The sequence below is a fragment of the Sapajus apella genome, unplaced genomic scaffold (assembly GCF_009761245.1).
Source record: "Sapajus apella isolate SASKATOON/1434 unplaced genomic scaffold, GSC_monkey_1.0 scaffold39, whole genome shotgun sequence".
Classification (NCBI taxonomy): Eukaryota; Metazoa; Chordata; class Mammalia; order Primates; family Cebidae; genus Sapajus; species Sapajus apella.
Window position 1 is genome coordinate 17,188,205 of NW_022436979.1, and position 26,496 is coordinate 17,214,700.

At 42.0% G+C, this 26,496-nt stretch overlaps 1 protein-coding gene and 1 non-coding gene across 4 annotated transcripts in view; both read left to right on the top strand.

Moving 5' to 3' along the window:
• The window catches only part of TRAPPC11 (trafficking protein particle complex 11), a 52,965-nt gene extending 38,241 nt beyond the window's left edge, over window positions 1–14,724 (top strand). For 2 of the 3 annotated variants that reach the window (XM_032298736.1, XM_032298737.1), the window contains 5 exons: window positions 3,760–3,871; window positions 6,514–6,605; window positions 8,046–8,179; window positions 9,618–9,785; window positions 13,845–14,724. In XM_032298736.1, coding sequence (XP_032154627.1) covers window positions 3,760–3,871; window positions 6,514–6,605; window positions 8,046–8,179; window positions 9,618–9,785; window positions 13,845–13,889 — 551 coding nt within the window. In that variant the 3' untranslated portion in view covers window positions 13,890–14,724. The remainder of the gene's footprint in view (window positions 1–3,759; window positions 3,872–6,513; window positions 6,606–8,045; window positions 8,180–9,617; window positions 9,786–13,844) is intronic. The other variant, XM_032298738.1, reaches the window with a different exon arrangement.
• LOC116565319 lies at window positions 7,471–7,572 on the top strand. Its single transcript, XR_004275382.1, has one exon. It is a non-coding gene; the product is annotated as a U6 spliceosomal RNA (small nuclear RNA).
• Window positions 14,725–26,496: the final 11,772 nt, after the last annotated feature.

Consider the following 26,496-nt stretch of genomic DNA (forward strand, 5'->3'; position numbering starts at 1 on the left):
AAAAGATATTTCTTAAAGATACTTTGGCAAATATAGAAAAGTAGAAGATACATTTTCTGAGTCTTCCCGCTAAAACAGTTTGTAAGACTGATTCAAACCCAGGACAATACCTCTCTGGTTTTAAAAAGTACTAATAATATCTTTGCTTTCACAATGTCTTCATGAGTTGTTTTTTCATCTCTTCTTGAAACTTGGTTTTCTCTTGTATGTTTGGAAATCATCTTCTCTGTCCTGCTGTGTTTTTCTGTTTCCTTCCCTTTTTCCTTACTGTTTTAATTGGGAATAATGAGCTTGAGGGTCAGACTGAGCTCGATTCAGTTTCCAGCCCTACCACTTGCTCTTTTGTGAACTCAAAAGGTCATTTCATCACCTCTTAGAGGCAGAGAGGATGGTGTATGTGAAATAATCGAGTCGTATATATGGGAGAATATGAACTCTCTTAGCTCAGTGCCCCTCTTCTGACAGCTTAGTAAAAGCTGGTTGTTTGTCCATTCTTGCTGATTCCTTTGCTTTCAGTGTTGGTCATTTCCAGTATCCTGTCTTTGGTTCCTACAAGTCTTCCGCTGCCCCACGATCTCAGGCTGCCTGCATTCCCATGTCCAGTTGGAGGGGTCGTTGTAAGTACCCTTGATCCAAGCTGGAAACGGCAGAGAAAAACTACAGTCCTTCACATCCACATCCATTGCTGAGCTCAAGTGCTACCTTCTAAACGTTTTTTGAATTCAGCTTTTCATCTCCAATCTCAGTGCCATCTTACCATTTTTCTCACCCGGTCTACAGAAATAGGTTCTTAACTGGTTTCTTCCTTGGCAGTCATTCTTTTCCCCAGTCAGCCTTTCGTATTGCTGCGAGACCTCACCTGGTCCGGCTCTGGCTGACCTTCCCAGCTGCCTCTACCTCAGGCTCTCCACTGCCCTGTGCAGTCTCCCAGGTTTCAACCAAGACAAACTCAGGGCATTCGTCCATCATTGCCCCCAGCTACTTTTGAACATATCTTTGGAACTTTTGTCTAAAACCTTTTTCATCCTTTCAAACTGTTGAACTCTGGCTTGCTCTTCAGGGCTCATGTAAACTTTAACTTCTTGTTCCTCCCAAGCAGAGCTAAGTACTCTTCCTTCTTTACTCCTACGTTTTTTTGCGCATACTTACATTGTTACACTTATTCCATTACATTGCAATTACTATTTGTAAATATGGCTCCTTACTAGACTGTGTGTTCCTTTAGAACCTGAGCTGTGTCTCACTCATCTTCATATTGCCAGCATCGTAGTACTTAGCTAATAAGTGTTTACTAAATTAAGCAATAATCTCTGGCTTGAACTTCTAGTATATTCGTTTCTTACTGCTGCTGTAACAAATGACCACAAAGTTAGTGGCTTAAAATGACATAGATTTAACTATATTAAAGTTATGCGGGTTAGAAGTCCAAAAAACAAGGGGTCATCCTGGTTGTGTTCCCTCTGGAGGCTCTCAGGAAATCTATTTCTTTGTCTTCTCCAGCTTCTAGAGGCCACCTGCACTCCTCTGTGCCTGGCTCCTTCCTCCGTCTTCAAAACCAGCAGTATACCACTTCATTGTCACAAATTGATCCTAATGTTAATTGTTCATAAAAATAACGATCATTTTGTTTAACTTCTTAGAATTAAGGAGAACTTTGGCAGAGTTTAATATGAATGGCCCAGGTTTTTTAAAAGGTGATCTCTAGAGGTTCAAATTGATGTGTATTTTATTTACTGGGCTGCAATATATTTTCCAAGTCTTTAACGTTACATAAAAATTCTTAATTAAAGCAAAGGTTGATCCAGCTTTTTTCCCTTTCTCTAATGTTGTCTGTCCACAATCAGACCTCCATTAATCTGTCACAACCTTCTTCATTAGAAAACCATAAAAATAACCTAATGTTTAGACACTTTGTTCATTATTATTATTATTATTATTTTGAGACAGAGTCTGGCTCTGTTGTCCAGGCCGGAGTGCAGTGGTGCGATGTCTGCCCACCACAACCTCTGTCTCCTGGGTTCAAGTGATTCCCCTGCCTCAGCCTCCCGAGTAACTGGGACTACAGGTGCACACCACCATGCCCAGCTAAGTTTTGTATTTTTAGTAGAGATGGAGTTTCTCCACATTGGTCAGGCTGGTCTCGAACTTCTGACCTTGTGATCCGCCCACCTCAGCCTCTCAAAGTGCTGGGATTACAGGTATGAGCCACCACACCTGGCCGGTTGTTGTACTTCAGAATTTCACTCACAGATTGCTAAAATTGCCATTAAATAAGTACTGTTGCCTGCTTGCATTTAAAGGAGCGACATTGCAGGTTCTGGAGAACTGAAAGGTGGAGGAGACTTGGTTTGAATGGGCGCTTATCTTGTCATCAGGGAATTGACTGTAAAATTGGCAGGAGGAAAGCATTCTTGCACAGAGGTGAATAGTCACATGAGGCGGTGTGAGTGCTGTTAGTAATACAGGCTAAGTATCTCTTACCTGAAATGCTTGGTACCAGAAGTGTTTCAGATTTCAGAATATTTGCATTATACTTAGTGGTTGAGCATCCCTAATCTAAAAATATGAAATCTGAAATGCTTTAAAGAACATTTTGTCTTTAAAAAAAAATTTTTTTTTTTTTTCTTTTTGAGAGGGAGTGTTGCTCTGTCGCCAGGCCGGAGTGCGGTGGCACAATCTCGGCTCCCTCAACCTCCGCCTCCCGGGTTCAAACAATTCTCCTGCCTCAGCCTCCTGAGTAGCTGGGACTACAGGCACACACCACCATGCCCAGCTAATTTTTTGTATTTTTAGTAGAGATGGGGTTTTACCGTGTTGGCCGGAACGGTCTCGATCTCTTGGCCTTGTGATCCACCCACCTCGGCCTCCTAAAGTACCAGGATTACAGGCATAAGCCACTGTGCCTGGCCTTTTAAAAATTTTTATTTTCATTTTGGAGACGGGGTCTCACTCTGTCATCCAGCTGGAGTTCAGTGGTAGGATGATGGCTCACTGTAGCCTCGGACTCCCTGGCTCAAGCTATTCTCCTGCCTCAGCCTCCCAAGTAGCTGGGACCACAGGTGCACACCATCACACCTGGCTAATTTAATTATGTAAAGGGACGGGGTCTCCTTTTGTTGCCCAGGCTAGTTTCAAACTCCTAGAGCTCAGGCAATCCTCCTGCCTTGGCCTCCCCAAGTGAGATTACAGTTGTGAGCCACCACGCCTGGATGCCTTTCCTTGTAGAATAACTTTTTGTGTCATGTTGGCACTCAAAACATTTCAGATTTTGAAGCATTTTGGTTTCAGATTTTTAGATTAGGGATGGTCAACCTGTGTGTGTTTATTAAGAGAAAGCCACAATTTTCTGGAATGATATTTTGAGTACTTTAAGGGTAGCGTAAGTTTTCTATTTTCTTTTTCTCTACCCCAAAGTATTTACTTTGGAGGCGTGAAATAATTTAGAAAAAGAAAAACAGTCACCATAAGATATTTATTCTGTCTCTAAGCTTTCCACATTCATTAGTTTCCATAGGACTGACTCGCAGATATATAGATGCCTTGCTGGATTTTACTATAATGGAATATTGATACATTAACAAAAACAGTGGACTTTGTGACCTTGAAAAAGTCATTTAACATCTCTGAGCCCTACCTTGTAAGTCTCTATAAATAACATATAATGGGTGAGATATTCTTTATTTGTTATATTACTTGGATGTGAAACTCTCCTTTCATAGACGAAACCATTGCATAGAGTATAAAGACTCTTCCCTGTAGTTGTCTTACAGACTGGAGAGAGTGCTAGTGAATGTTTTTGTCTTCGATGCCCATCTCTTGGAAATGTTGAAGGTGGAGTAGCAACCGGCCATTATATTATCTCTTGGAAAAGGTAAAAATTATATCAATCTGGTCTTTTCTTCATTGTCTTTGTTATTCTGATATCTTTATTATTCATCTTTGTCACTTAATATTTGAGAGTTTCTGTCATTCTGAAGAGCAGAAGTCACATGGATGTGAACACAAAGCTGAAAAAGATAATTAAACCTGAATTTGTGCTTGTCACAATTTGTGACTTACATGCTATTGACATTTTAGCCAAACTAAATCTGTACACAAAGGGTGTTATGTATAAGAATGTTCATGGCTGGGTGCAGTGGCTCACACTTCTAATCCCAGCACTTTTGTAGACCGAGATGGGAGGATTGCTGGAGCTCAGGAGTTTGAAAAAATACAAAAATTAGCTGGGCTCAGCGATGCACACCTGTAGTCCCAACTACTCAGGAGGCTGAGGTGGGAGGATGGCTTGAGCCCAAAAGGTGGAGGTTGCAGTGAGCTGGGATTGTGCCACTGCACTCTAGCCTGGGCAACAGAGCAATAACCTGATTCAAAAAAAGAAAAAAGTTCATAGTAGCATTGATTGTAATAGTTAAAAAAATGGGGGGTGGAAAAAAAACTAAATTTCCATCAATAGAAAAGAGAATAAATTGTGACACATTCGCACAATGGAATACTACATATCAGTGAGGTGAATGAACCAGAGCTACACGTATCAACATCTTAAGGTAAAGGGAGCAAAGCAAGCTACTGATGAGAATATGAATAAATTGCATTAATATGACATTGAAAAACATGTCAAACATGCTATATATTTCTTAGGACTACATACGTAATTTGGAAAAGTATAAAATACGTGGGAATGATAAATACCAAATTCAGGATAGTGGCTACCTTTCGGGTGGGGAGGTACAAGCAGGAAGGGCTCTGCAAGAAGATTCAGTTGTATCGTTGTAATTTCTTTCTTAGACTGGGAAGTAGATAGATGGTATTCATGTGTTATCCTCTTGGTATGGCTTAATTACTTTCAAAAATTCTAAAACAGGGAATAACATGTATTACTTAAAAATGAGAAAGGAATCAGAAGATACTGGTTTTAAGGGAATGTTTTGTACAACTCAGAGTAACTAGTAGAAAGATCTGAATGTTATGGCTGTCACAAAAAGGTTATAAATGATAAAAATTGACTAAAGGAAAATTTTTAACCTAAAAATCCAGTAACTGGAGGAAATTTATGAGATTAGCTTCAAAGAATATATGTTTAGCATATATATTACATGGTGTTATTTATTGTTTTCATGTTATAAGTTATACGCAAAGCATAGAGCAAGAAGGAAAATTCCCTGGGTTTGTTCATGAAGAGCACCCATCCCTAAGCCTGACAAAGGCAGAAACTAAAAAATAACTGTAGGCCCACAGTTCTCAAACGTTTTGGCCTCAAGACACCTTTACACTTTGAAAACTCATTGAGAACCCTAAATAGCTTATTTATGTGAATTATATGCACAAATATTTACCATGTTAGGAACTAAAGCAGAAACTTTTTAAGAATGGAAAAATATATAATATTACTAAGAAGTAAATAAACTTGTCTTTCTTTTTCTCCATTCCTGAATTTACTATATTGATGTTTAGTTTTATTTATTTGATTGTAGGTGTCAAAACAGCATGTTTAAGGCCTTGCTGAATTATTCCATCATGCTGCAGTATTACGACAGAGGTGTATTCATGTATTATTGATGAGGGCTTAGATTCTTTGCCTGTTGGTTTTGCTCTCTGATAATTTGCACATAATGTCAGCTGCTCTGCCCCTAGACTCACAGGGATTTCCCTGGCACCACCCCTGTAGTTCCCACCTTTAACCATACCACAGGGAAAATACTTATCAGTTTCATGATGTTACTTTGGCTCCCTAAATATGGGAATACCACCATGTTTGTTGATAGTAAAACACTTTTAGTTCCTCAGTTTCTGCTATATACTTGTAGTGAGTTACAACAGTGCTCGTCAGACTGGTCTCAGGCCCACCTGTAAGCCATTCTCAGTGAGTGAAGGAATTTATGTTATAATGTAAATCACTGCACTGTTCCTGAATTGAGAAAGGATTGCTACCAAAACACTATATTAAATGGTGTGCATAATGATTATCCCCCGCTGGTAATACACAGCAGCCCTGGGTCATAACCATTTGTTAACTGGAAATATTCAGACGTGGAATTTTAAAAGCTCTTAACTTCACAAAACCACTTCCACTAATAATATTTTGGGAGGCCGGGCATGATGGCTGATGCCTGTAATCCCAGCACTTTGGGAGGCCAAGGCTGGTGGATCACCTGAGGTCCGGAGTTCAAGACCAGCTTGGCCAACGTGGCAAAACCTCATCTCTGCTAAAAATACAAAAATTAGCTGGGCGTGGTGGTGTGCACCTGTAATCTCAGCTGCTCGGGAGGCTGAGGCAGGAGAATGGCTTGAACCCAGGAGGCAGAGGTTGCAGTGAGCTGAGATTGTGCCATTGCACTCCAGCCTGGGTGACAGAGTAAGGCTCTGTCTCAAATAATGATAATAATAATAATATTTTGGGAAATGGATAAGTAACATATTTCTTTTGAAATTAGTTGGTGAGTACACATTTCCTGTTTTGATTTATTAACTTCTTTTGGAAAGTGTGAGTTTAAACGATGACCTCTTTTGTCACAGGACTTCAGCCATGGAGAACATCCCCACCATCAGTACTGTCATCACTCTGCCACATGTGATTGTGGAAACTATCCCTCTCCATGTCAATGCAGGTAACAGAATTTAAATTTTACTTGATGAGAAGGATCCAATAACAGTAGTTATTTTAACTTTTAAGAGTTATTTTAACATCCAGTTATGAAAATTTTTCAACATTTGTAAAAGTCGGTTATGGCCAGTCTTGTTTCATCCCTACCTCTACACACTCCTCCCACCCCTGTTATTTGAAACAAATCCTCGATACCATTTCAAGCCATAAATACTTTCATATGTCCGTTTTAAAAATAATGGCTATTTAAAAATATATAATTGTAGTACCATTATTATGACTTTAAAAATTAGCAGTAATGTCTTAATGTCATCAAATTCCAATGTTGAAAATTTCCTAGTTAACTTTGGATGTTTTTTCAGTTTATTTTGAGGTCTATACACTGCAACTGATGGATAAGTCTCATACTATCCATCTATAACCTATAGGTAGGCAGGTAGGCTGACTACCTCTCCCTCTCCCATACCCTCTCTCCTCTCCCCGACTCCCACCATTAACCCCTCCATCACCTCTTCTAATACCACTTTCTCTACCACCCTGTCCTTCTCCTTCCTACCTCCATCTCTTCCTTGCTGAAGAAACTAAGTCATTTGTCCTATAGAGTTTCCCATAGGCTGAATATTGCAGATTGCATGGTGTCATTTTTAAATGTTTCTCTGTTCCTGTAAATTGCCTTGTCTATAGGCTTGATAACAGATTCAGGGTCAAGTTTTTGACAAGAATACTTCATAAATGGTGTGTGCTCCCACCAGGAGGCAGATAACATCTGTCCATCATTCTTTCTTTACTGGAATACTTTATGAAGAGAAACTTTCCTTTATTAACTGTTTGGTTATCCTAATGTCTATAATTTGAAAAAACTGTATGTAGTGCTCACTTCAACAGCATATATGCCGAAATGGGAGTGGTGCAGAGATTAGCATGGCCTGTGCAAGGATGACCCTCAAATTCATGAAGCACTCCATCTTTTTGTATCTCAGGAAAAATAAAATGGCAGAACTGCCAACACACACACACACACGCACGCACACGCACACACACACACGCACCCAAACAACAGTGTATTCATAAATGCATGAATGAAAGTTTTACTTACAACTTCACTAAAACACAGCTTTTGCTTATTCTAGTTTAGGAACCATGATTGATATTTTGGGAAATCTTTTATAGATTTAAAAAATGATGCCTAAAATATAATTCTGTTCCTGCTAGCCAAGACCCTGTCTAGGCCAGTCATTTTTAGAAGAACACTTATTTCCTTAGCCTGTCTTATCATAGTCCTGTCGCTGTTGCCCAATCAAAGAATTTTCTTACCTGGCAAGTACACTGTAACTTCATTCATTTAAATGATACTATGTCCGTTGAATGAGATTCCTTTACAAAACGAAGCATAAATGGTGAGCTATTTTTTAAACCAAGAGAAATGTGTCATCTTTCTCTGTAGATTTGCCATCATTTGGGCGAGTCAGAGAGTCCTTGCCTGTCAAGTATCACCTACAGAATAAGACCGACTTAGTTCAAGATGTGGAAATTTCTGTGGAGCCCAGTGATGCCTTCATGTTCTCAGGTCTCAAACAGGTACAGGTCATATCTTGTGCTGCTTATGTTGACACAAAAGTGTGTCCAGGAATTTATGAATGAACTGGGTAAAGCTGACTGTGGTCCCTGTTGTTTTGGTAATAGGGAATTTTTAAGCACCTTAAGTACAGCTCCCTCTAAAGGTGGGTTACCCTTGTCACATCATTGAGATCAGACGTATGGGTTCTTCTTACAAAAGTCCACAAATCCTTGGACTGTATTATAATTCCTGGAAAACTTAAATCTCTCCTTTATTACTGATGTGAGTGTGTGTGTGTGTGTGTGTATGTGTGTGTGTATGTGTGCGTGCGCGCGTCAGTGGGAGGCCTGGAGACCTCACTGTAATAATATTAACAGCCTATGTTTCTATCAGTACAGTTTCATGGAGATTTTGATTTTGCATAGAACCTTTGCTGTGTTTAGATACAGGAAAGGTTTCTATAAGTTACCTAGGTTTTTTGATTCATGCAGTCAAATCAGAGTTGGAAAAGTTCATCAGGTTTTTAAATGCGCAAACAAAACACCCAGGCAAAACCATGCTTCAGTGAGAGTCCTGTTCTCCACTGTGAGAGGGATAGCAGAGATGCCCCCCAAAGTCAGGAAAGACTTTCTAATTAACAAGGCATAATTAGAGAACAAGCATGGCTTAACACCCAGAAGTGTTTACCCTATTAACCGCTCTGCAGATTCTGAGTGCTGTTTGTTGTTCAGTGCAAAATAGAATGTTATATGATATACGCTGTATGTTCAGGTACTGTTTTATAGTTATAATATACGGTATCAAATATACCAGCTGTATTATTTACAAATGAGTAAGCTTTTTTTCTTGAGTGTCTTGATTTTTTCCAGGTGTTGACTTACAAATAGTAGGAAATATATATATATAAAAAAAGGAAATACAAAGATGCCAAAATCTGACCAGTTTGTATACTTTTTAAAAGTATTGCTAAAGATTTTCAAAACATTTTTTTTTCATCCTGCAATTACATACTATGACACAAAGGTAAAATCCTTAAGAGAAAACAGAAACAACTGAACAAATTAGAACTAATTTGTTTTATATTGGCATAATGTCTACAAGTAGACACTCTTCTCCAAATTATCCCTTAACATATTGTGAACTTAAAATCTACCTGGGCTAAGACAGAGAAAATATTAACCTGTCTAGTGTTCTCATGTTTAGGAGGTATAAGTTACCTTTGTAGATCTTGGTAGAAACTGAGAAATCCTCCATATATTTTTTATACATTTCCTGTCTGCCTTGTTCTAAACTCATACTAATTAGCCCTACATTTTGAAAGATGGACTAGGAGAGAGCGAATATTTCACTAAAAAGGTTTGGATACCCAATCTTATGTAAATAATTGAGGATAACCACATATAGATATTGCATGTATGTATATTTGATGATCTTTCCCTATGACTTTTTATGCTGCAGATTCGATTACGTATCCTACCCGGCACAGAGCAGGAGATGTTATATAATTTCTACCCTCTGATGGCTGGATACCAGCAGCTGCCATCTCTCAGCATCAACTTGCTTAGATTTCCTAACTTCACAAATCAGCTGCTCAGGCGTTTTATACCTACCAGTATTTTTGTCAAGGTAAAGCTTAGAAATTTTCTGCTTTTTAAATTCAATCTCCTCAAAACAAACAGACTTCTTTTTCATGTGAACTTCCCTGAACAGTATTTTGAGACCAACAGTGATAGTTTTGACTTTTATCATATGTGTTTGACAGTATTGCTATTCATTTCTATAGAGTTAGTTTTTATAGAATCTAATTTCAAAGATTTTTATTTCCTTAGGTAAATAATGATTTATCTTTATAATATTGCATATTTTCTCTTTGGCTTAGTGAAGTATACTTTAAAATTGTAATTTGTTTATAACTATAGTCATCAAAATGAATTAACTAAATATCCCCAGACTTCCCTGTAACTCTGTAATACTGGATGTAACTGTCTTCTGAAAGTGATCATCTCTCAGAAACTATACTCTGGTTTAATGTTTCCATTTTTTAAATATTACACAATTTCCAGGTTCCCGCAGTAAAAGAATACATAGGACGGGCAGTGTGTAAGCAAGCAAATTGGAGGGATGAGTGGTTCATTTAGCTCAGAGTCCACCTCTGATTGCCACCCTGATACCTGAAATCAGAGCCATCCTTCCACAGGGTTCTGGTGTCCCTCTGTAACTCCACATACATAAACGTATGTCACTGCTGTGTGCCCTCTTTGAAGTTCGTACTCTCTTTTGGAATGACAGTTTGTATTGCTCACTACTTCCTTTTTTGTGTCTGTCTTATTCAAGTTTGGGGGAACCGTTCCTTGTTTATATAATCCAGGATTTGGTAAATTATCTGTTAATATATCCTCCGTACTCTGCCAGCTTTTATATTTCCAGACTTATACAATATTTTTTCCATCTCTATAAAAATCATTAACCCTCCCAAGCTCCTATTCCACACCATACTTTTAAATTGTAAAAGAAAAATCTCATAATTTTGGATCTGCTTGTGTTTAAACGGTGGCTTTTTAACATTTTCACCTAGTCACTTCGGTCTAATGACGCTTCCATTGCCATCCTACACTGTCATGTGTGAAGTCACTCTGTAGGGGAGAAGTCTCACGACTGGGTGGGGGCACAGAGGGGAACCAGTGGCCTCTGTAATGTCCCTTTAGCTGTTTGACTTTTTGAAGTTTACTATTTTTAAATTTAGAAGTACCGTTTGAATCATTTAGACATATGTAGACTTGATCATATTCTAGCCGCACAGAAATAGCTTGTTGGGGTTGCTAGAATAACTAATATTGAAAAGGAGAGATTTTTGGTTCCGTCAGTTAATCTCTTTTATTCCTCTGTCTGTGGTGCTCAGAAGACCTAGACGTAATCCCAACTAACGCTAATTCAGTCTTTTGATTTTCTCTCAAGGTAAACCTCTTCTGGGTAGTGTTTAAATTCACAAGGAAAGTTTCCAGAAAATAAACGTTCATAAGTTTTAACATAACTAGCATATCCTTTTTAACTGCAGAGATCCCTTTTCTGAGTGCAGGTACCACCTTCTAGCAACTTGACTGCTGCCAAAAATGTTGACTGGACCCCTCAGAGCCAGCTTTTTTATTAGTTGGAAAAACGTATAATTAAAAAATTTTGGCCGGGCAAGGTGGCTCATGCTTGTAATCCCAGCACTTTGGGAGGCCAAGGTGGGCAGATCACCTGAGGTCAGGAATTAAAGACCAGCCTGGCCAACAGGAAACTCTGTCTCTACTAAAAATACAAATATTAGCTAGGTGTGGTGGCAGGTGCCTGTAGTCCCAGCTCCATGGGAGGCTGAGGCAGGAGAATCACTTGAAGCCAGAAGGTGAAGGTTACAGTGAGCAAAGATTGCGCCATTGTACTCTAGCCTGGGCAACAACAGTGAGACCCCATGTCCAAAAAAATAAAGCCATTTCACAGCGCATATACAGTGTACATATTTCAAAACATCATATTGTATACCATGAATGTCTACCATTTTATTTTTACTTGTCACACTAAGGGCAGTGGCTGAGGATTACCCTTTCCCATTTATTGGACAATCACTGACTAAAATTTTAGGCCCAGTTACGTGTATTAAACTTTAGAGCTGTGCTGTCCAGTATAGCCCCTAGCCACATGTGACTATCGAGATTTCAGTGTCAATTAAATGTACTTGGTTCCACTGCCACACTTCAAGTGCTCAATAGCCAAATGTGTCTAGTGGCTACCAGACCAGACAGTGACATCCTCGGCAAGGCTGAATCCATACTTTTCTTCCTTTGAATAAAAGACTTTGGTTCTCTAATTGTATGATGCACTCATTTTCTGTCCCTGCTTGTAAAAGCTACATTTGGCAGAATTTAACTAGGTTGAGCCATGATTTTGTTTCTAAAATTGAACAGCTTCCATGAGTACTAAAAAAGTAGTCAAGAATGAAAGATTGGGAATCTGTTTCACTAACTCCATTCCTGCCTTGAATATCTGGAAGCTATGCTTAGCTGTGTTTATGTATGTGTACACACACGCACACACACCCACCCCATATACATCAGACACACACACACACACCCCTATATACATCAGACACACACACACACATACACACACACACACACCCTATATACATCAGACACACACACACACACATATACACACACACACCCCATATACATCAGACACACACACACACACCCCCGTATATACATCAGACACACACACCCCTATATACATCAGACACACACACACCCCTATATACATCAGACACACACACACACACATACACACACACACCCCCATATATATCAGACATACACACACACCCCTATGTACATCAGACACACACACACACACACCCCTATATACATCAGAAACGCGCGCGCGCGCACACACACACACACACACACCCCTATATACATCTGAACAACCACAACAGCAACAAACTGAAAGCAGGAGTGCTGTCTTCACCACCTGGGAATCCCTCAGAATCCTTCCGTTGAAAGTATAGCAAATGGCTTTTGATTGTGAGCACTCTCCTGTTTCATTTCCTGATCGTCTTTCTCATGCTTTCCCCACAAAGGTCTGCTATTGTATGTCTGTATAATGAAAACATTATTTGCATAAATTTTATCATTTTAGCTACTAGATATCCCTCTGAGATGTTAACCTGCCAGAAGTTTTACCACTAAAAACAGTTATGATACTTTGTATTCATTCTTAGTCTTGACTTTGCTGATGTGATGTTTTGGATTATTTCAGTCAGTGATCTTAGAGATGGGGCAGCCTTTGTTTTCATCTGTTGCTTTTACCCTTGCAGTATGTGCTGGAGTTCACTGCAGACCTCTTTTGCTCAAACAGGAGATTGGGAAACCTTGAGTCCCCAGAAGGAACTTACTGTCAGCTCAGGCTCTGGGCCTGCTTAAAGCTTGAGACATAGGAGGGCCCTGAGCAAGAGAGAGAGTATAAAACTATCATTTCAGCAGGAATGATAAACAGGTCAGGTGTGGTGGCTCACGCCTGTAATTTCAGCACTTTGGGAGGGCGAGGCGGGTGGATCACGAGATCAGGAGTTTAAGACCAGCCTGGCCAAGATGGTGAAACCCTATCTCTACTAAAAATAGAAAAATTAGCCAGGTATGGTGGCAGTCACCTGTAATCCCAGCCACTTGGGAGGCTGAGGCAGGAGAATCACTTGAACCCAAGTGGGGGAGGTTGCAGTGAGCCGAGGTCATTCCACTGCACTCCAGCCTGGGCAACAGAGTGAGACTCCATCTCAAAAAAAATGATAAACAAGGTTCCATTCCACATGCCATCAGTGGGAAATGGCCTGGCAGTAGCTGCTGGAACACAGGCTTGAGAGAGAAGTGCTGACGGAAGAGGAAGCGGTGGGTGGAGGTGCAGAGTCCGCTGGTGATGGCTGCAGACAGGGCAGCCCCAGCCTGTGTGGCGACCATCCCCAGGTGCAAGTGAAGGAAGGAAGAAGGTGGGGTGAAAGGAGCAGGATCACCATTTGTATTTCGATGCCTAACACTTGTTTATTCTGTTTTTGTAAATCAGGTTCAGGAATTTCAAAATCCTTCCAGTTACTAGAGCTTTTGTTATTATATTATAACTTGGTAAACCCACCTTGTTTTCCCCACTTTAAAGCCACAGGGTCGACTCATGGATGACACCTCTATTGCTGCTGCGTGATGTTCAAGACGGGCCCTTGGCTGTTCACAGAGGTGCTGGGCAGAGCTATACAGGTGTTTCATTATGAACTGTAGCTGTCATCACGGTAAAAGTCAATCTTTTCTATTTTTTAATGGATGTTATACCAACTATTCAGAGGAACTCATACTTCAAAAATATTAGGAAAATCTATCTTGTCTTATAGTTTCTCTAATAAATATTTGAAATCTATCAATACAACATGAAAGGATTGGTAGATGCACCAATACCTGTGCCGTAAAGTTCTGAGTCCCCTATGTGTGTCTTTCAGAGTTGGTCGGACCGGAAATAAATCCATCTTCATAAATTCAGTGTGTACTCAGAATACATACACAGCAACATAGGGAGTTACATGACTGATATGGAAAACTTCATGAAAGTTTTAATCAAAGCAGTTTAATTAACGTATCAAAAATATCTTTGCTTACTATCAGAAAGTGTCAAATAAGTTCAGCTTGCAGCCAAAATACAGATCATTAATGAAGCAGGTTTATATTTTAGAGGTATCAATAAAATCCTCATCTGAAAAGATCCAAACCACAAGGATTTGATTATAAACATAATTTCCTAGACAAAAAGTTTTTGGCAAAGATTCAGGTTCTGAGTAAGACCTTTTGGTTATGTTGTGCAGTTTCAAAAGAACTATTTAAAAGTCCTGAAAACTCATGTAAATAAAAATCATTGGGTGAAAATTGTGTTTGTTAAAATATCTTAATAATTTAAAACTACCTGATTTCCTGGAAAATTTTTTATTTAAAAAGTGGAGGCATTGTAAAAAGGAAATAGTGATGTAAATAAACATGTTCTCTTACAAATATGCTTGTCGATATCTTTTATCTTGAGCTTGTTTGATTGCAGCTTCATGAAACAACTTTTACTAAGAACACCGTTGCATAAGCGTAGTAGCAGGCACAGGGTTGAAAGGCTCTGTGCTAGAACCGGCTCTGGTCATACGAGGTGAGACTTGCACAGTGCCATCTTGGGAGGACATGAGCTCCCTGTTGTAACGTGGTTTTTCAGGTAGAAGCCGTGGAGCCTGACAAGAGTCCAGCTGTCTAGAATCAAATCCCTCCTCTGCTGCTTTCGTCTAGGTGACTTTGTTCAAGTTCCTTACCCTCTGTGTATCTCAGTGTTCTCATCTGTAAGATGTAAATAGCACCCATCTTATAGGCTTGTTATGAAGGATGATACAGATTCATACACGGAAAGAGCTTGGAATAGTGCCCGACCCAAAGTTACGTACGAGTGTGCTCAGCCCGGGTCATCTGTATCTTTATGGGAAGGCTGAAGAGGGTATTCACTTTTCTACCAGAGACGTCCATGTTATCAGAATTTGTTGGTACATTTTACATAATATACTATATATATGAGTACACATGTGTGCATGTAAATACATCAAACTATAAACAAGATTCATGGAATAGTGCATTCTGTATAGTCTTATTTATTTTTTATTCTATGCTGTTTTGTTAAAAAAAACAATCCCTTGCTATAAACCTGATGAATTTATTTCATGACCTACTAACAGGATGTAAACTGTGGTTTGAAAAATACCGGACAAAGACCTTTAAGGTTCTGTTGAATTCTAAACTGGTTTGATGCAGTGCTTACTTAACACAGTTTCATGTGCTAACACTGCGATTGTCAAACGAAGCACGTGTTTGAACAGTGGGCCACTGACATGGACTTGAAAATGAGCAACATTGATGGCAGTGGGAATTGTGTACCTGGGCATGCTTCTGTACGGATATCAAACAGGTCTTTTTATTTCTTGATCTTCCTTAAAGTTGGCAATAGAGTAAGCCTTTCCCAACCAGGAATTCTCCCATATCGGAAGTTCTGCTGTGAGTATGTTCTATTTCAAAATTTGAAACTGAAAATTTTGATTCAAAAATACATGAAATCATCATCTACCCTGGGTTCTAAAGTCAGAACTGTTACAGTGTTGCAGGAGCTCTTTCTGCACTTGCTGAAGCTACAAGTGTCAGGGAGGACCTCCCAGTCTTTCTCCTGCCCTCTGCCATCAGCCACAGCCGCCTGTCCCTCGTGAGAACATCTGCCTTCTGTCTGTACATTTGGCTCTCCACATTGCTCTCTCAGTGTTCACGCCGTCTGCGGATAAAGTTTTTTAAACAAAGTGTCATAAATTGTGGGGAGGTGTGTATAAAAGTTTGACTGGTGTATGTGATGGGGGTAAGCGCCGGTGGATAATCCAAATAGTACCAAAAGGAAGACACAGATGATAATGTCTTTGGGAAGGAGTTATTCATTTGCTTAATTTTATGTTCTTGTGATCCTGCAAGTTCAACTTACAAATTTGATCCCTTCAACTCAGTTTTCCTCGTGATGTCTTTGGGTCTTCATCTTTGAATTTTTGTGAGAATTAAGACGTTTATAGACCATGGATCCTCAAGTTTTTCAAAATGTCTTCACATTACCTGGAGATTCATTATTTTTGTTCAAATTCAGTCATTTCTTTCATGGCCCATGTTATATTTCCACCCGGAATATAAACAGCTGTTTAGTTGATACCCTGAAATAATAGCTGTGAAGAATTCCAGCTGTAATTTCCCTGTTGCTGTTGTAAGAGAGAGGGAGTGCTTTTAAGGGAAGGACAGCAAGCAGACAAGCGAAGCTCACCTTTTCATGGGGAGGGTCCATGCAATCCCAGCAAATACCCTTCTGAAGCCTCCTCACTTGACCTTAAAATTCGGAAAAGGCACCCAAAGTGTCCCAACAAAGTTTAAAAGTTGGGCATTATTTAAAAGGTTTAAAAGGTTGCATTATTTAATGGTAGAGTGGACAAATAGCAGTGATGAATAGTAAATTCTATCAAAAGTAAGTGATTTGCATGCACAGTATCAGGAAAATTAAGCATCCTAAGTATGACTGGACGAAGAGAGTAGATGCATCAATACCTGTGCCGTAAAGTTCCGAGTCCCCTATGTGTGTCTTTCAGAGTTGGCCAGACCGGAAATAAATCCATCCTCATAGATTCAGTGTGTACTCAGAATACATACACAACAACATAGGGAGTTGTATGACTGATATGGAAAACTTCATCAAAGCTTTAATCAAAGCAGTTTAATTAAGGTATCAAAAATTGCTTACTATCAAAAAGTATCAAGTAAGTTCAGCTTGCAGCCAAAATATGGATCATTAATGAAGCAGGTTTACATTTTAGTGGTATCAATAAAATTCTCATCTGAAAAATCCAACTGATTTTATAATCAAAATCCAAAGATTTGATTATAAACATAAATAACAGTGACTGTAATTTTCAAAGTCGTTGTGTGCATGCAACATTAGTGATTAGAGATTGTCAAATATGTGATAACCAAATAGAAATTCACACTTTGCCAGACGCAGACCATCCTGGCCAACATGGTGAAACCCCGTCTCTACTGAAAATACAAAAAAATTTAGCCAGGTGTAGTGGTGGGTGCCTGTAGTCCTAGCTACTCAGGAGGCTGGGGCAGGAGAATCACTGGAACCCAGGAGGCAGAAGTTGGAGTGAGTCAAGATAATGCCACTGCACTCCAGCCTGGTAACAGAGTGAGACTCCATCTCAAAAAAAAAGAAAAAAAAAGTATACACATCATTATCTCATCTCCTCCATTGTTTCATGCCATGCGGATTCACCCCACAAGACTAAGTCTTTTCCAGCTAAAGCCTTATGAATGAATGAATGCTAAGTAAAAGCCATTGACCCCATGCATTCAGTTATATAAGGAAAAAATTCATACATTATTTTACTGTCCCAGTATTCTTACATACCCTTTTTTATACTTACAGTTTGTTCTGAAACATTTCTAACAAGAGACACTTGTATTTTTTTTTTTTTTTTAGACGGAGTCTCACTCTATTGCCCAGGCTGGAATGCAGTGGTACAATCTCAGCTCACTGCAACCTCTGCCTCTCAGGTTCCAGCGTGTCTTCTGCCTCAGTCTCCCTAGTAGCTGGGATTACAGGCATGGACGACCACTCCAGGATAATTCTTGTATTTTTAGTAGAGACAGGGTTTCCCCACATTGGCCAGGCTGGTCTCGAACTCCCGACCTCAGGTGATCCACCTGCCTCAGCCTCCCAAAGTGCTGGGATTACAGGCTGGAACCACCATGCCCGACCATACTCATGTCATTCTTTGGTGACCCTAACGATACCCTTTATTTTAACAAACGATGTCATTCTCAGACACATCTACCAGGAGCCCCATAAAATTCACTAAATGAGCACAACATTCTGTTTTTCATGAGAAAGAAAAATTCATAGTTTAATTATATTCAAGTTCTCCTCAAAGGTCAAATTGGTAAAAAACATTCCCTTCCACTCAGTTTACTTATGCCTGCAAACAAAAGAGAAAGTGATCACAAGGCCTTATTGTGTCTGCTTCCTGAAGCATGTTTTACTAGAGGGGGAAGTAGAACCGAGGTCAGTCACTGCCAAGCATGCCCACGCAGGGTACACTGCCTGAGTTAGCCCTGCTCCGCAGGGAGCTGTATTAAAAAGGCAAAAAACCCAAACTGCCAAGTACCCCTGCATTTCAGGGTCTATGTACCTCCAAATTATACTCCAAGCAACTTGTTTCTTTCTTTTTTTTTTACTGTGCTCACTCCAAACAGTTTTTTTTTTTAATTCCTATTTTCTCTTCGTATCTTAAATCAGAGGCCCCCTCTAGTGTTTGGAAACAGTCACAGGCAACACACATGCAATTGAAGGAAAACAGTCACAGCATTTTACCCCAGACCTTCCAAAACAAAAGGCACACTTCTGTTCCATTCGAGTGGCACGAAAATCAATGAGAGAAAAATAGCTAACCATAATTAATATTGCAAATTCCTGCTACGATTCAGATTCATTATCCTCTCATTCAGTAATTTATTATTTACTGCTGGGTTATTTTTTAGAAGATTAATACTTTGTTAATAAGGAAAAATATATAAGTATAGGTACTTTAATTTCCCCAATAAAAAATATATCTCATTTAAAATGACAGAAAATTAATGTTACCATATATCCTACTCTGCTGTGATGGAACTTATTGGTAACTCCTAAAATATATACTTAAATGTATTATATTTGGAAATCAGAACTTTTTAAACTACATGTATTTTGAAACTCAACCTAATCTGTGAATTTGCTAAAAGTTTTTCAGTACTCTGTAAAACGAGGTGAAAAGCACTGCTTTGCGGACAGATGTTCGCTCTGAAGAATATGATACAAAGGAACTATTAGAGTTTAGACAGACATGGCACTGCATAAATCCAATGACTGAATTTTGTACACTTTTGAAAAAGATTGATTGAAATTAGGGGGAGTAAAAAATCGTCAATTTTTGGTCTGTTTTTTCAGCTAACGTCCTTATGTGTCTGTTTCCATGTCCTATTACAGAGGGTTTAAACTAACAGCTAGTATTACTGTAACTGGAAAATAAAAAGAAATCTCTAATTTTAACAAAGGAAAACAACACAAACTTGAGCAAGAAACCAACAGAGAAAACTATGTTAAGCTAATACTTCATGTTCTTAAAAGTTAGGAGTACACTGAAGAATTGAAAATTCAATAGCTCTTGAAACAAGTTTAATCTTTATTAACTTTTTTTTTCACCCAATATATCATATGGCTTCTCTGCACCGATCTTGTTTTGTTTTCAAACTTGTCACTTGCAAATATGAGTTAAGGCAAAAAGGTCATCTAAAATGAGTTAAATTGGTTACAATTGGTTTCCACCTTTAAGACGCTAAAGAACACAAAACTCATAGTAACCTCTCCTGTACAGAGTACACCCTTATCCAAAATATATCAGCATGAGGCAGAGTGTGGTGGCTCATGCCTGTAATCCCAGCACTTTGGAGGGGCTGAGACACGTGGGACATTTGAGCCCAGGGGTTCAAGACCAGCCTGGGCAACATGGCGAAACCCCGTCTCTACTAAAAATACAAAAGATTAGCTGGGCATGGTGGCTCGTGCCTGTAGTCCTGTAGTCTCAGCTACTTAGGGGGCCGAGGCGGGAGGATCACTACAGTCTGGAAAGTCAAGGCTGCAGTGAGCCATGATCACACCACCGCACTCCAGCCCGGGTGACAGAGCAAGAGTGCAAGATCCTGTCTCAGGAAAAACAAAGTAGCAGCATGCATGGTAAATGGAAACTTATAAATATTATCTCGTTGGTCAGGATTCCTAAACTATCTTTCCCAAATGATAATAGCCAACATTTATTGAGTGCTGTGGCCAGATGGGTATGTTTTGATCTCATTTAATACTCATAAAAGCTCAATGTGGTTTTAGGTACTCTTTTTATCCCAGTTTTAAAGATGTGAAAACTGAGGCACAGAAAGGTTAAGTAATGTGCCCAGTGTTCTGTTTATCCATTGCTACAAAACAAATCTGCCCAATGTTTAATGGCTTAAAACAAGTCATCTTTTATGGTTTCAGTGGGGCGGGAATTTGGGAACAACTCAGATGGGCAGTTCTGGCTTGGGGTCACTCGTGCGGCTGTAGTCAAACAGCAGCTGGAGTTAGAACAGGGCGAACCGTGAGAACAAGGGGAACCGAGGCAGCTTGGAGCTAGCCAGGCGCCTCTGTTTGTGTAGTCTTAGGGTCGCTCCATGTGTTCCCCGGGATTTCCCACAGCATGGCCGCCTCAAGGCTGCTGGACTGCTTACCTGGCAGCGCAAACCTCCAGTGAGAATGGAACCAGCAAGGGGAGCTGCACCCCCGTTTTTGACCTTGCCTTGAATATCACATAACATCACTTCCAGGGTCACGGTCCACCCAGGTTCAAGGGGAGGGAACACAAACTATAAATGTCACCTCTTGAGGGAGAAACGGCCTCATCCAGAAGAGATAAGACAGGAGGTATTATTGTATCCATCTTTGACAGACAAAATCTGCTGTGCCCAATGACATGGCAAGTGGGAGAAGAGCTGGAACTCTAATCAAAGCACTGTCCTGCAGATCCCGCTACGCTACAGAGCCGCCATGCTCATGCTGCCAGGGCTTATCCTAAAGAAATTGGTCTTCAGCCAAATTATGTATGCTTGAGGCACTATGCATTTTATGAATTAAGACCTTTCCTTGCCTGGGTGTCCCTGGCTCAAGCCTGTAATCCCAACATTTTGGGAGTCCGAGGGGTCCTTACTCTCAGGAGTTTGAGACCAGCCCGGGCAACGTAGCAAGACCCTATCTCCACATAAAATAGAAAAATTAGCCAGGAATGGCGGTGCCCACCTGCTACTCTGGAGGCTGAGGCAGGAGGATCACATGAACGCAGGAGGTAGGGCTGCAGTGAGTCATGATTGCACCACTGCCCTGTGGCCTGGGCGACAGAGAGCCTGTCTCTTAAAAATAAAGGCCGGGTGCGGTGGCTCACGCCTGTAATCCCAGCACTTTGGGAGGCTGAGTCGGGTGGATCACGAGGTCAAGATATTGAGACCATTCTGGCCAACATGGTGAAACCCCGTCTCTACTAAAAAATTAGCCGGGCGTGGTGGCACACTCCTGTGGTCCCAGCTACTTGGGAGGCTGAGGTGGAAGAATCGCTTGAACCCAGGAGGTGGAGGTTGTAGTGAGCCGAGATCGCGCCACTGCCCTCCAGCCTGGTGACAGAGCAAGACTCTGTCTCAATAAATAAATAAATAAATAAATAAATAAATAAAAATAAAAAGACTTTTCCTTCAGTCTATGGTAGTAAATCTAGTGCCCTGAACGACACAAATTTATTCCATGTATTTACCGTGGGCCTACTGTGGGCCAGTTTGTGGGCTGGTCGCTGCAGCCGTAAAGGAAGACCAATGGCCCTCCAGCAGACACTGCCAGGACAGCAGGTTCTGACAGTGTGCCCAGTGCCATAGAAATGGGTACAAGAGTGGTGAATGGAGGGGCTGTCTGGGATTTGCTTTAACATACTCCTGAAAACAACATACCCAGGCTGGAGAGAAATGGAGGAATCAAGACTTGAAAAATGTTGATGACAGTAAAGATGGGTGGACCTGGGGGCTCATTTACAATTCACTCTCCTTTTGGGTATGTCTGAAAATTTCCATAATAAAAAAATAATAAAGGATACAAGGTAGAAAGGAGCCCCAGGAAAGGATTAACTTTGTAGCATATGAGGAGGAGACTGCAGGGAGGTAGGGCCTCCTTAAGGAGTGACATTGACATTGGAGTTGTTTCTGTTTTGTGTTCTGTTTTTGTGTTCACAGAAATGATTCTGTGCTTTTGTTGTGTGGGAATGCATTTCCATCATCCACGAACAGATAATATTACGTGAACTGGGTTTTGGAGGGCATAGAAACGTTTGTAAAATAGATCAAGGAAGAGCTTTCCAGGTGATGAAAGGGACTGTTGGCACATGCCTGGAGGCACACTGGCATGCCAGTGCTTTGAACGTAGACAGACCTGTCCACTGTTGAGTAAACCTAACCTTTATTTTTTCTACCCTAGATACTCAGTGATAAGAGAATGGGGGGTGGGGGATGAAACTCACTTTAAAATGCAAGAACGCTTGCTGCTGTCTCCCTGCTGCCTCTGGAGAGCGGAGCTTCGCTCCTGGAGCTTTTGGAGGGAGCTAGTCTTCTTTTTGGTAATGCTCATCAGATTGAAGAACTGTAGTCTGAAAAATATTTGATCTTGGAGAGGAATTCACAATCATTATCTCAACAAAGGACTGAATTCCAAATGCCAAATTAAACAGGAATAACTAAGAAACCTTTTATTCAAGATGAAATACAGAATTATTCAGTCATAGGATGGGAGGAGCTCCATGACAGCTTTTTAAAATCAGATAGCTGATATATTTTTTAAATCAAAGCCATTAGCGGCCACCGGCTGGTCAGACTACATTTACAATATTCTCTCCACTTCTGATTACCATCTTTATTTCATTTTACTTTTTTGTGACAATTTCAGAACAGAAACAAAAGTAGAGACTGTAACAGACTTCCATGCTTGTACTCAGCTTCAGCTATGAATGCCTTGTCCTCCACCATCCATCCTCCTTAACTCATTTCACCAGAAAGAAAAGGACTTTTTAAATTACATAACCACAATGCATTATTACATCTAATAAATTAACAATTGTCTAGCATATTTAATTTTCCCTAAGTCCTTTCACAGTTGGGTTGTTTGAATGGATCCAAACAAGCTCCATCTTTATAGGTGGTTACCTGGCAAGTCTTTGTTAAATTTCATTTAATGTAGAACAGTCTCTTCACCCTTTACATCCCCTATTCACTTGAAGAAGTGGGTCAGTTGATTTTTGTAAAACATCCCACATTCGGGGTTTGGTTAATTGCGACCCAGAGTGTTTATATAACTTGCTCCTCTATCTACTGTTCTTCCAGCGGACTGGGAGTTAGAGTTCCAAGCTGGCCTGAGCTCAGATTCTTTCTCCCTCTCATCCTCCCTCCTGTCTTCTCCCCTCCACTTCCTTCCTTCCACCCTCCCTCTCTCCCTCACTCCTTCCTTCCATTTTTCTCTTTTTTGGATAAGACTGACTCATAGGTGATATGATACATTTCCTATCGCCACACCTAATGTCTAGATGTCTCACTTTTTGTGATAAGATTGATCAATGAGTTTAGAGGGTGACAAATTCCTTTATCATAAGATTCAGCTAAACAGCGATCAATGCAATTGTCTGAATTGCATTGATCAGATAGCTGAAGTGTATATTTAACTTAGTTAAATGTTTTAAAATTAGAAGTTATTTAATTAGGAATTAAAATGTAATTAAAGAATGCTATTTTAGGCCGGGCACAGTGTCTCAAGCCTGTAATCCCAGCACTTTGGGAGGCCGAGGCGGGTGGATCACGAGGTCAAGAGATCGAGACCATCCTGGTCAACATGGTGAAACCCCGTCTCTACTAAAAATACAAAACATTAGCTGGGCATGGTGGTGCATTCCTGTAATCTCAGCTACGTGGAAGGCTGAGGCAGGAGAATTGCCTGAACCCAGGAGGCGGAGGTTGCGGTGAGCCGAGATCACGCCATTGCACTCCAGCCTGGGTAACGAGTGAAACTCCGTATCAAAAAAAAAAGAGAAAAAAAAAAAAAAAAAGAATGCTATTTTGTATTCATTGACTGAAATTCTTAGAGAAATTTTTTTCCTCCTTTACTAGGTCTATTTTATTACCCTACAACACAGTTCTTATAGCAAAGAGAACTTTTTTCTTTAATTCAGCTCAACAGACAAGGAAGCAAAGATAATTTTAATAACCTAATTCCTTCTCTTTGTGATCTTCTTCTTTCTTCTTATCTGAGACAGAACCCGACTCTGTCACCCGGGCGGGAGTGCAGTGGCATGATCTCTGTTCACTGCAACCTCACCTCCCCAGTTCAAAGATTCTTCTGCCTCAGCCTCCCAAGAGTAGCTGGGATTACAGGCGCGCGGGGCCACCACGCCTTGCTAATCTTTGTATTTAGTAGAGGTGGGGTTTCACCAGGTTGGCCAGGCTGCTGTTGAACTCCTGGGTTCAAGTGATCCTCTCGCCTCGGCCTCCCAAAGTGCTGGAATTACAGGAGTGAGCCCCAGCACCCGGCCTCTGTATTTGTAATTTGCAGTGTAATAAATTGGTGGCCCTCCTATCTCTAACGTTATCCCAGAGCTTCGGTGTCTGTGGTGGTGCCCTCTCCGTTTCTACCCAGTTCTCATGGAATAACGATGTAAATTAGGAGCCTGACGTCGGGGATCTTAGGTTAGGGTGAGGGCTTTCCGGAGGTGTAGGCAGCAGCTGGTGCCTGCGCCCTCGGTGCAGGAGAGCGGCCCCCTCCATCGGCTTCCCTCGCGCTTCGTGCCTGGCCCACCGCTCAGACTCTCCGTTCTGAAAACTAAAGTTCACAAGATATCTTCAGCTGCAAGGATAAAATCTAAAAGGCAGCTTCAAACAGCCTTTATCAACTTAAAACCAATATTAATGTTCCGATGGTCCAGAACGGTCACCTGGAGAAATCAGTGCCAGGGCCTGACATGCAGAAGAGATTACATTATGTTTAATAAACGCCTTTTATGTTCATTCTTTGAAAACGGATACTCATTGAATGACGGCTTTTTTGCCACACACAAACACCAGCAGATACGCGTAACTGCGCCCTGCAACATTTTATTTTTCCGGCTGCTGCCTCCTCCGCTGTCAGGTGGCAGTGTCCATGGTGCCTACCGAGGGCGCGGGAAGCAGGAGGGTGCCGGTGCTGCTTCCCTTCCGCGCACAGAAAACTCACCCAGGCCGGCGCAGCAGCTCCCACCTGTAATCCCAGCACTTTGGGAGGCTGAGGGGAGCGGTTGACTTGAGGTCAGGAGTTCGAGACCAGCCTGGACAACTTGGTGAAACCGTCCCTACTAAAAATACAAAAAAATTAGCAGGGCATGGTGGCGCGCCTGTAATCCCAGCACTTTGCGAGGACAAGGTGGGTGGATCACTTGAAGTCCGAGGTTCGAGACCAGCCTGGCTAACAGGGTCTCTACTAAAAATACAAAATTTAGCCCAGTGTGGTTGCGGGCATCTGTAATCCCAGGTACTGGGGAGACTGAGGTGGGAGAATCGCTTGAACCCGGGAGGCGGAGGTTGCAGTGAGCCGCGATCGTACCAGTGGACTCCAGCCGGCGACAGAGGGAGACGCCATCTCCAAAAAAAAAAAAAAACAACCCACCGCCCCAGCCCTGCCTCTCTGACGAGGCCAGCCCGCCCGGCTCCCGCGCCGGGTCCCGGCTTCTCCCGCCAGGCGCTGGGCCGTTCGGCGCGGGGCGGGGCGTCCGGCAGTTCCGCAGCGGTTAGACCGGCCCGGGGACCTCCGACAATGAGCCTTTGGAAGCCGGAGCCCAGCCGCGACGCGCCGCAAAGACGCTTCCCTGCGGCTGGCGGGAGAGACCTGCAGAAACTCGTGCAAGCCGAGCGGGGCGGGCGCCCCGGGCTTGGGGGGCGCGGCCGGCGGGGGCCGCCAGGGAGAGGCCGAGGCGTGACCCGGACTCCCCTGAGCCTCCGTCCCAGCCGCCGCCAGCACCCGCCCTGGGAAGCCGGTCCGTTGCCGACACTGCAGGGGCCTTCAGTGGGAGTTGTCGCCGTCTGCACCGCGCCGCCGCGGTTCGCGGGAAGCCCCTGCGGCTCTTCGGAAGCACAACGCAGAACGTCCGGTGAGGGTTTGCAAAGCCCCCCCGGGAGATTCGGCGGTGTGAAACTTGCGGTTGCACCTGGCCTCTGCCGCGCCTGGCCTCTGTTGCATGGGCCCTCTCTGCTGCACGTGGCCTCTGCTGTACCTGGCCTTTCTGCTGCACCTGGTCGCTGCTGCACCTAATCTCTGCTGCACCTGGCCTCTGTGCTGCCCCTGGCCTCTGTGCTGCCCCTGGCCTCTGCTGCCCCTGGCCTCCGTGCTGCCCCTTGGCCTCTGTGCTGCCCCTGGCCTCTGCTGCACCTGGCCTCTGTGCTGCACCTGGCCTCTGCTGCCCCTGGCCTCTGCTGCCCCTGGCCTCTGCTGCACCTGGCCTCTGTGCTGCCCCTGGCCTCTGTGCTGCACCGGCCCTCTGCTGCCCCGGCACTCTGCGCCGCACCTCGCCGCTGCAGCACCTGGCCTCTGTGCTGCCCCCCGCCTCCCC